We start from the raw sequence: 9,945 nt of genomic DNA on the forward strand, positions 1-9,945 counted from the left end.
CACTTGGTGACGTGAACGGTACAGTATGGCGCTGGATTCAACTAAGATCTTGCAAATGTGGTGCATATCACGCGCCCAAAATCACGACACCAACGAATTCGAGGATGCAATACCTGGTCATGCGTGTGGCAAACGTCAAGGGAATGCCTTGCGATTGGTCGCATTTCTATCCCCAAGGGTACAATTGTCATGTAACCTTATCACCAATTTTGTGTCGTCACCTTGTACGACGCTCCAAGTTGGGTCAGAGATTGGCCGCTAGCCATTGGGAGTGGCGTGGCGGGTTCAAGGCGACATGGCGAAGACGAAATGCTACGATTCATCGATCGTGTACTAGGTCGGGAAAAACTCAAAGCAGCGACGGCAAGCAAAACAGCTTCGCAAAGTTGATAGATACACATGTTGCTTCCCAGAATGAATGAGATAAGCAATTATAAGCGAAATCACATACGTAAGGTTGCACCACGTCGTCGTTGACTACTAACTGGCGATGTGTTTATCATCATCACCGAGTGCTTACTAAAGCTCACGCAAAGGAGCGTGTATGAATATTTGTGTTGTCACTGGGGCGATATATTATTGACCGTACTTTTGTCACTAGCTTCTGCCTTGCTTGACGGAAAACCTGGCTCATTATCCCGTCCGCTGTGCTCCAACAAGCAATAAGAACGATGTAGCTAGCGACCCCTTCCAATACCCGGCTTGTCAATACCTCGACTTGGACTTGGTGTATATATCTGTTTGCTTATTGGCGAATAGATAGTCGCCTACTCGATGTGGTGGGCAAACCCGCGAATGTAAAAGTCGGCGTCGCGCGCTGTCAAGGCGAACGCCGGCCGCGCCACCGACGCCTCCAGCGCAGCCGAGAGCAGCGGAATGTCGTCGCCAAGCACGCGCACGTGGCGGTAGTGCTGCAGCAGAATGTCAAACCGAAAGAGGAACGTCATGATGTTGATCTCGGCGCTGCTAAAGCGGTCGCCCAGCAGGTACGGACCCTTGGCCCGGAACGCGGCCGCGTGCTCGCGGTAGATGCGCTCGAGGCCTTGGAGCGACGCGCGCATCTCGGCCTCCAGCGCCGGCATCTTGGCGTCATCGCTGTTGTGCAAGATGGCGTAGAACCGGCTCGGCTCAAACTTGGCGACTGCCAGCTGGGCGAGGGCGGCGAGGCGCGGGGCGTCGGCGCAGTAGAGCTTTCCGCCGTTGACTTTGGCGTCAATGTACTGCGAGATGATGGTCGACTCGTACACGGGCTCGCCGTCGTCGAGGAGGAACGGGACCGTGCCAAAGCGGTTAAAGTCCGTCTTGTAGCTCTCGGGCATGGCGGTGAGCGAGATGCCAATCATGTCAAAGGCGGCGTCGACCTCGACGGCGGTCCAGAGCGCACGGTGGCCAAAGGGACAGACGAGGCTGTTGAAGAGATGGGTTTTTCCGTCCTGCGTCCGAAGCGAGGCGAGCGTGGTTGCGTCCAGCGACGTGTACTCGACGATGTCAAGGCTCATGGTTGATGTCTGGAACGGTCTGGTTGGAGAGAAGAATTGAGTTGTGAATGGAAGCCGCCGAGGGTAGGATCCTCGGCGCAGAAGGTGCACGGGACGACGCAAGAACATTGGAAGGTTGGATCGCTCGCGACGTTGGCCGTTGAAGCCGTTGAATCGTGAAACTTGGAAGATGCTCGATCGGGCCAGGATTCGTCAGCAGCGTGACACACGCCTTTCTCAAAACACATCTGCTTCCAAATACGTCATCTTGGAAAGACTATTTAGAAGCCTCCTTAATGAGACATTATATCATGAGATAGTGTCGTCTGGAGCATATATTCTAGTTGTTGGGTGGAACCGTAGAATTGTGGCTCGTCCCCCAGAGGGTCGTCCATGCAACGGCACATGTTGTGGCGGGATGGCGGCTTGTTGATCGATCCGACTCGGATCGGTCAGCAGCGTGACTCGCGCTGCCCCGAAATAGACAGCTGCTTCAGTGCGGGCCGTCCATTTGGCCTGCCAGTTGGCGCCAGAGATACGCACCAGTGTGCTGGACTTTTTATGCAGTGGTTTTCCCGCACAAGATCCTTGCTCTCCTAAAGCCACGCACAGCTCATTTCACAACATCAACCAGCTCGACCACCAGTATGGCGACGCTCAGCTCGATCGACAAGCGCGACGCGATCGTGCACAACTCGGCCAGCCGGGGACTCCAAGCTGCGGTCGTCGCCGGTGTCACGGCCGGCGCACTCGTGGCACTGGCCAACCAACAGTCGACATGGTTCCGCCATCGCCTCGGCGTGAGCGGCAAGGTCGGGCTCGCCGTCATGGCGTCGGTCGCCAGCTTTGCCATCGTCGCCGAGCAGGACCTCTTGCGCGGTGTGCGCAACCCGGACGCGTACATTTCTGAGATGCACGGCGAGGTCGCCTTGCCCACCAAGACGATGACGACGAGTGACCTGCCGCTGCTGCAGCGCACGGCCAACTTTGTGTACGACTACCCGTTCCGAACGCTCGTCGGCGCGACGGTGCCGCTCATCGGGTGCATTTTTCTGGACCAGAACCGCAACGCCAACATTCAATTCTCGCAAAAGATCATGCACACGCGCATTTACGGCCAAGGCGCGTCGGTGGTGCTGCTTCTGAGCACGATGGCCTTTCACGACTACATGGCCAAGCGCGGTCGGTTCCAGTAACACCACGACACCTTCTTAGACTCAAAGTTGCCAACTCAGAAAGTGGCCCCAGAAATATATATATATTGCATATTTACAAGCGCGCATCGATCGAACTGTTTGCGAGATACTGTACGCAACCAAAGATGGTGTTTCCATCGTTCTCTCACACCAGCTACGTCGGCAACCAGCAGGGCACACAGCGTAGTGTGCAAGGGGCCCTCGAATTTGGTGCCCTTGATGTTTGGATAACTACGAATGAAGCGCAAAGTTGGACCACTTGAAACTTCTTGGTATAGTATTTCCTAGTCAAATCCAGTTGGAGCCTCGTGTGCAAATATGTGGCTCGTCGCAGCCTCCGCCGCCACCGACGCTGTTATCTTGCGTGTCGTGGTGGTACGACTACCACCAACTCCCACAACCTAGCTTCAGGTTCATAAACTCTTATAGCCCAATGATTTTTCTTCCATTTTATATCGTACATGTAAGACCATCCATAAAGTACTACCCTATCTTTCGAAATCGAGCTCTTCAACGGCTGTGAGTTATGCTGATGACTGCATCGTCTTGATCGATCATCGCCTGCTGTGATATCTTTCTTTGTAAAAGATCTGCAAATCCATTTTTCATTTCCCATTTGATCATCTGCAGCATGTGCCACAAGATCTCGTGCTCCGTGTGCCAGAAGGCGACCTGGTAGATTCCCCCTCTCGGTGAATCGCCGAAATTGACTGCATGTTTTGTAGGCAAGGGTGCGGCCAGCACATCCAGAGCGCGCTGCAAGGTACGTCTCGACTTGTCTGGTGGCCTACTTGAGAGTGGAAATTCTAGGCGTGCCCGAGGCGGAGCGTTGCCCGGGCTGGCGCACGGGCCAGCACCAAGATGCACAAAGCGGCGGCGCCGATAAATAAGCAGTGATGAGACAAGACCAAGAGGCACGGGCGCCAAACAGCAAAAATTCATAAAAATACGACCAAATCCCGTGCATACCCTGGTGCATACCCGTGACAAATACAGTGTATTTGGACGCTGCTTTGGTGCTTTGGTGCAGGGTGGGACGTGGTCACGAAACGAACGTGAGCACGACGCCGCTCCAACATATGCCGCGAACAACGGAGATGGATCACTGGAGGTGGATCACTGGAGTGGATGATCGGAGGTGGATCACTGGAGATCCGCATTACTCGCCCCATCTGCTTAGTGCCAGATGCCCTCGGTTCAGTGCGAGCCATGCTCGCATTGCTGAGACACTCGACCTCGACTTCCATTTTGACGGTTTGTATCGAAAAATACACAGCATCGGCCGACCCGCGACGCTGTGATTGGCGCATCTGTTTCGATACGTGTGGGCGATGACGCAGGCTCCCGCGCTACGCAAGCGCTTCAACGGTCCCTTTTGGATTCCAGCAGTTTCCATTTGCCATGAAAGTGCCCAGCCACCAAGCCGGCCCGTCGCTGCCGCCGCCGCGCCACACGATCGTGCTTCTCACGACGGGCGCTGCGTTTGGCTTTGCCATGAACAAGGTAGACAAAGTCCTGAGCTCGCCACTGAACGCAATCGACTAGGGCCAAGTCTACCTCCCGATGATCATTATGGAGCAAATGGCCTTTCAGCGCTTTACGATGATGAAGATGTTTGTGAGCGCGCTCGGCATGTCCTTTCTCTCGAAAGCCGTCTTTCGCGCGTTGCAACCGGATGCGTTTCAGCGCATGCAGTCGAGTCGCGCGACCAACCCGAGTACGTCGACCGCTCTCATTCTCGGCGGCCTCGTGCTCGGCGCCGGCATGACGGTCAGCGGCTCGTGCCCTGGCTCGGTCTACGTGCAGCTTGGCGCGCAGATCCCGTCCGCCCTCGCTTGCCTCGCGGGCACGGCGCTGGGTGCAGGTATCGCTGGCGCCCTCCGTTTCCGCGTACGTTCTCTCGAACGATGCGCTTGACTCATGCACGACTAGATTGCCAACTGGCAGAAGGACAAGCCCAAGGTCGCCACGACGATGCCGCTCACACCTATGACACACGGTCTTGTCGGCGTCGCCTGCTTGTCCGTCGCAGCCATGCTCGAGGTCATGCTGCCCGAGCCGTTTACAAGCACGTCGACCTCTTGGCGCCCGAGCGTCGCCGGAGCTGTCGTCGGCGCACTCCAACTGCCCATGGCCTTTCTGTTGAACAAGTCCCTTGGTGCGTCCGCTGGCATCAAAATCGCCCTCGGCGAAGTCTCGAACGCCGTCTGCTGCGCTGTCGGCCGTCCCACCTCGTGGCTGCCGCGCTTGTCGGACGCATCGCAAGCTCTCTTTGTGCTTGGCATCATCGCTGGGTCGTATGCGGCCACGTCGCCCGACGCCAACGGCGGAGTGTACCCGAGCACGCTGCGCTCGGTACTTGGCGGCGCCATGATCGCCTTTGGCGCGAGCCTCGCGGGCGGCTGCACGTCGGGCCACGGCCTCTCGGGCACGGCCATGCTCATGAGCTCGTCCTGGCTCGTGCTTCCGTCTATTTTCCTCGGCGGTATGACCACGGCGGCGCTTCAATACCTGCTCTAATACCGTATTTTGCATGTTTTAACGTTAAAGAAGATATCATCAATTCTACAAGTGACAACTCGTCTTGAGTTTACATGCACAACGACACTGCACAACGCGTCGACTTGAGGTCTCTGGACTTTAGGGACCCTGATGATAGTAGTTCTGAAGAAATGGACAGGACGCCGGCAGCCGATACCAACTCAAAGGAGCTCCCCACCTTGCAGCACCAGCCACGACGAGTGTCTATCATATCACATCGTACCTTAATTGGAATCGTTATTCAGTTTGAAGACAATGTCTTACTTGAACGGATCACCGACACTAGATCGTGCGAACGTGGCGCCACAACGATGGATTGATGATACCTGTACTCGAAAGACACGAGACCACACTTTTCGTCTCGACCAGCGCGCAGGCTTGGACACATTGATGTACTTTGACATACGTGGCTGGGCGACTCGAGACAAGACCATCTGCGCAGCCTACAGTCGCAGCTACTTGCAGAGACCTTGGGCACCTCGACACCAGATAGCCCTAACCCTATTTGCGTATTCCACCCTTTCTTGGCATGCCAACGCGCTGTTCCACACGCCATAAGAAGTCGTGGTTTGAAATCCAATGCAAAGTGTATATACCACGCACTTATCGATACACTATGCATCGTCAAGAGCGGGTTTACCGGCGGCCCGTGTGGAAGCGGTACAAGATCCACCCAAAGAGCAGCTGAAAGGCGACCGTGTAGCCGACAAGGATGACCATGTTGCGGTCGACGTCGACGTCTTCAAATCCGTAGCGCACCAGAATCGCTTTTGCCGTCGCATCGGTCGCCTGGATCGGGTTGAAGTGCGTGTACACAAACGACTCGAACGAGTACGTGTGGAACGCGAGGTAGTAGGCCCAGATCCAGTAGTCCGGGATCGCGTGCTTGGGCACCATGAAGCCTTCGCAGAGCATAAACATGCCAAAGAGACCGGCCCCGAGCGCAATACCGATAATGTAGTGGGGCACGGCGGCAGCGATGACACACATGAGCGACTCGGCCGCGACCAGCGACAAGAAGAGGTTGAGGAAAAATACCCAAATCCGTTGAGGTCGGCGAGCAAGACCACAAGCGTCGTTGAGAGGATCGCGATGAGCGCAATCCCCGGCAAGGCCGCGAGGACGTTGGCGAGCACGTAGCTGCGGACGCGGAGGCCTTGGTTGGCCCGTTCGCGGACAAAGACCGCGCGCTGCTCGATAAAGAAGGGCAGCACTGCGACGCTCATAAAGACGAGGAAGGCTTGGACGTAAAGAGCAGCGGCAGCAAGTCTTCTTTCGTGAGCTCTGTATTCGTGTGGTAGTACATGGTGCCGACCATGAACGCGAGCATGATGTACATGAAGAGACGGACCCAAAACAAGCCTGGGTTGCGCGCATTGTTGAGCAAGTTGCGCTGCAGCAGCACTTGCCACTGCGTGAATGCCGATGCTTCGTGGTTTGGCACATCGCTCTTGCGGCTCAAGGCGCGGTCGTCGTGGAAGGCGCGGACGACCGAGGCGCTTAGGTCGCTGCGGGCGAACGCCTCCACGAACGCGTTCACGTCGGCGTGGCCCTCAAAGTCCGTGTTGACAAGGCCCACAAAGTACTCGGCCGGGTTCGAGTAGTTGGGACACGGGTACTTGAGCGAGGCAAAGTGCGTCAAGGCCGATGCGGGCGGCCCGAAAAAGACGGTGCGGCCTTCGACAAGGATCGACAAGGTCGAGAAGAGGTTGTACACGTCGGTCGACGGCTGGTGGATCGTGCACACCACCGTACGCCCGGCGTCGCAGAGCTTGGCAATGTACTTCATGATGTAGTACGTCGACGCCGCGTCAAGCCCCGACGTCGGTTCGTCGAGGAGCAGAATCGAGGGGTTGGTAAGGAGCGCGATCGCGATCGAGAGCCGACGCTTTTGGCCACCCGAAATGCCCTTGAAAAAGATGTCGCCCACCCGCGTGTTGGCGCAGCTGGCCAGGCCCATGTCCGCGATCGCGTTCTGAACGCGCTCTTCCAAGACGTCGGCAGGCGCTTTGAGCGAGATTCTGGCCGCAAAACGAAGCGTCTCGAGGACGGTAAAGGACCCGAGGAGCGAATCTTCCTGCGCAACGTACGTGGCCATCTTGCGGAACGAGGCCGAGTGGCGCGGCCGGCCGTTGACATCGAGGTCGCCTTCGATGACGCCTGTCGCGATGCGGTCCGCGAGGATATCGAGCAGCGTCGTCTTGCCGCTGCCGGACGGTCCCATGATCGCCGTGAGCTGTCCGGGCGCCACGTGGCCCGAGATACCTTTGAGGATCGACTTGGCCGGCCCCTTCTTGCCGAGAAGCGACTTGGGTTGTACCGTGTAGCGCAAGTCGTGCCACCCGAGCGTCGCGGGCTGGACCGGGGCGTGGTACCCGCCATTGATCGCAATGACGTTGTCGTTGGCCGTGACGGCGTATTGTCGAGCATGGGCAGGAACTTAGCGTCGGAGGCAGGGGATATCATGGTGGCGAGCAGTAAAATCCAAAGTGCGTTGTGACGTCGAGCCGCTATTTTCTTGCAACCAAAACCATTGGGCACGTAGGACGCGGTTGGCGTAACGACGATGAGCCATCGCGGACAGATCGATCATCCTTCGATGTTTTTTGCGGTACACGTCATGTGCGCAGGGATAGGGTTCAACACCGTAGTCGGTTCAGACGTTTGGTTGATGCACGCACGTGTCGAACACATGTGTGGGTACCATTCGCAGCAATGCAGACGGTATCCAACATGCTACCGGTACGAGAGAGGCGACCAAGGATGTCGCTGACGTCGCCACTTCGTCGAAACGGCCGCCTTACCGACCACTTTCGCCGTAGACAGTTTACACTACGATGTTTACGTCAACGCTTTAAGCTGCGCGACGCGACATGGGCCACAATATTCGACCTCGTGTGCCACAGCGTTGTATCTCCAACCATGTAGTGACTGCCGATGTATTTGTGAATTTATGCTATTTTGTGTTTGTGTCCATGCCTCTTGGTCTTGTCGTGCAGCGTAGCGCTTATTTTCCGGCGCTCGGTGCATCTTGGTGCTGGCCCGTGCGCCAGCCCGGGCAACGCTCCGCCTCGGGCACGCCTAGAATTTCCACTCTCAAGTAGGCCACCAGACAAGTCGAGACGTACCTTGCAGCGCGCTCTGGATGTGCTGGCCGCACCCTTGCCTACAAAGCATTCAGTCAATTTCGGCGATTCACCGAGAGGGGGAATCTACCAGGTTGCCTTTTGGCACACGGAGCACGAGATCTTGTGGCACATGTTGCAATTGCTCAAATATTGAAAATGAAATGGAGACGACAAGATGTCGGGAGCGTCGATGATCGATCAAGACGATTTAGTCATCGACATTACTCATGGCCGTTAAATCGCTCGTTTTAGAAGGATAGGCGTGGTACGTCGGATCTTATCATGAAATTTGTGAAAAGAATATGAGTGTAGGAAGTGTGCTGGTGGTAGTTGTTCCACGGAGAACCGCAAGGTGGAAGTGTCGGTTGGAGGGTGCGACGAGCCACGTTGGTGGTACGTCGATGGGGTGATGGGAGGGTGAAGGAATACTATTTGTTTGGTGGTGGAACTGACGTTGTAAATGCGTTTTCAACGGTAGCGAAAAGTAGTCGTCAGGTGGAATCGGCCGATTCTACAAGGCACCGCAATCCTTGCGACCGCCTCGCGTAGTCTAAAATGTGTGTACCATGTTTGTCCTAGCACGTTAAAGCACTGGGTGTTGTCTGGCCAGAAAGTCGTTTAGAAGAAAAGGCGTGGCCCATTGGGCGTGGCCAAACGCTTTTACCACCGCCACGAGTTCATTCTTGACGCCACGATCTTTGACTCCATAAAAATACAAAAGAGTATTCATGTTCCCTTTTGTACTTTTATGGGCCGTGATATCGTAGTTTGTTGAAAGGATGTATAACTTGGGCGATTCGTCTCGCCTCGTTTCGCAGTGCTCAGCCGATCGGCACTCTTGGACCAACTCGATATCACCCTCTATCTATAGCGCCGACGACCTCGCCAAGATCCATCCGACGCACCGCGACCCCGTCGAGATGCACGTCAAAGTCGCGCTCACTGCCATATCCGCAACATTCCGTCGATGCTGGCTCGTCATCGCCATCTCAAGTTCAAGGTCATTGTCTTGCAATTTAGAGATACACTTGTTTAGAGACTAAAACTTAGTCGCCTACTCGATGTGGTGGGCAAACCCGCGAATGTAAAAGTCGGCGTCGCGCGCTGTCAAGGCGAACGCCGGCCGCGCCACCGACGCCTCCAGCGCAGCCGAGAGCAGCGGAATGTCGTCGCCAAGCACGCGCACGTGGCGGTAGTGCTGCAGCAGAATGTCAAACCGGAAGAGGAACGTCATGATGTTGATCTCGGCGCTGCTAAAGCGGTCGCCCAGCAGGTACGGACCCTTGGCCCGGAACGCGGCCGCGTGCTCGCGGTAGATGCGCTCGAGGCCTTGGAGCGACGCGCGCATCTCGGCCTCCAGCGCCGGCATCTTGGCGTCATCGCTGTTGTGCAAGATGGCGTAGAACCGGCTCGGCTCAAACTTGGCGACTGCCAGCTGGGCGAGGGCGGCGAGGCGCGGGGCGTCGGCGCAGTAGAGCTTTCCGCCGTTGACTTTGGCGTCAATGTACTGCGAGATGATGGTCGACTCGTACACGGGCTCGCCGTCGTCGAGGAGGAACGGGACCGTGCCAAAAGCGGTTAAAAGTCCGTCTTGTAGCTCTC

The 9,945-nt window shown here is 56.4% G+C and overlaps 6 protein-coding genes across 6 annotated transcripts in view; 4 read left to right on the forward strand and 2 right to left on the reverse strand.

The window, feature by feature from the left end:
• Positions 1-761: 761 nt before the first annotated feature.
• Positions 762-1,505, forward strand: SPRG_19589 (hypothetical protein; the record flags this gene model as incomplete). The annotated part of the gene is made up of 1 exon (XM_012342931.1): positions 762-1,505. A coding segment is annotated over one exon (744 nt), but the record flags the coding sequence as incomplete, so codon positions are not given.
• Positions 1,506-2,125: 620 nt separating this feature from the next.
• Positions 2,126-2,674, forward strand: SPRG_19590 (hypothetical protein; the record flags this gene model as incomplete). The annotated part of the gene is made up of 1 exon (XM_012342932.1): positions 2,126-2,674. The coding sequence occupies one exon, from the start codon at positions 2,126-2,128 to the stop codon at positions 2,672-2,674; it is 549 nt and encodes a 182-aa protein (XP_012198322.1).
• A 631-nt stretch (positions 2,675-3,305) lies between these two features.
• SPRG_19591 (hypothetical protein) lies at positions 3,306-3,564 on the forward strand (the record flags this gene model as incomplete). The annotated part of the gene is made up of 3 exons (XM_012342933.1): positions 3,306-3,349; positions 3,400-3,437; positions 3,485-3,564. The coding sequence occupies 3 exons, from the start codon at positions 3,306-3,308 to the stop codon at positions 3,562-3,564; spliced, it is 162 nt and encodes a 53-aa protein (XP_012198323.1).
• Positions 3,565-4,075: 511 nt separating this feature from the next.
• On the forward strand, positions 4,076-5,194 carry SPRG_19592 (hypothetical protein; the record flags this gene model as incomplete). Its single annotated transcript, XM_012342934.1, has 3 exons — positions 4,076-4,177; positions 4,220-4,564; positions 4,607-5,194. The coding sequence occupies 3 exons, from the start codon at positions 4,076-4,078 to the stop codon at positions 5,192-5,194; spliced, it is 1,035 nt and encodes a 344-aa protein (XP_012198324.1).
• Positions 5,195-5,851: 657 nt separating this feature from the next.
• Positions 5,852-7,808, reverse strand: SPRG_04230 (hypothetical protein; the record flags this gene model as incomplete). Its single annotated transcript, XM_012342830.1, has 4 exons — positions 5,852-6,211; positions 6,283-6,436; positions 6,463-7,654; positions 7,757-7,808. The coding sequence occupies 4 exons, from the start codon at positions 7,806-7,808 to the stop codon at positions 5,852-5,854; spliced, it is 1,758 nt and encodes a 585-aa protein (XP_012198220.1).
• A 1,589-nt stretch (positions 7,809-9,397) lies between these two features.
• The window catches only part of SPRG_19593 (hypothetical protein), a gene marked incomplete at both ends in the record, with an annotated part of 766 nt that continues 218 nt past the window's right edge, over positions 9,398-9,945 (reverse strand). Inside the window, one exon of the mRNA XM_012342935.1 lies at positions 9,398-9,940. Coding sequence (XP_012198325.1) covers positions 9,398-9,940 — 543 coding nt within the window. The remainder of the gene's footprint in view (positions 9,941-9,945) is intronic.

Source organism: Saprolegnia parasitica (genome assembly GCF_000151545.1).
Source record: "Saprolegnia parasitica CBS 223.65 unplaced genomic scaffold supercont2.11, whole genome shotgun sequence".
Lineage (NCBI taxonomy): Eukaryota > Oomycota > Saprolegniomycetes > Saprolegniales > Saprolegniaceae > Saprolegnia > Saprolegnia parasitica.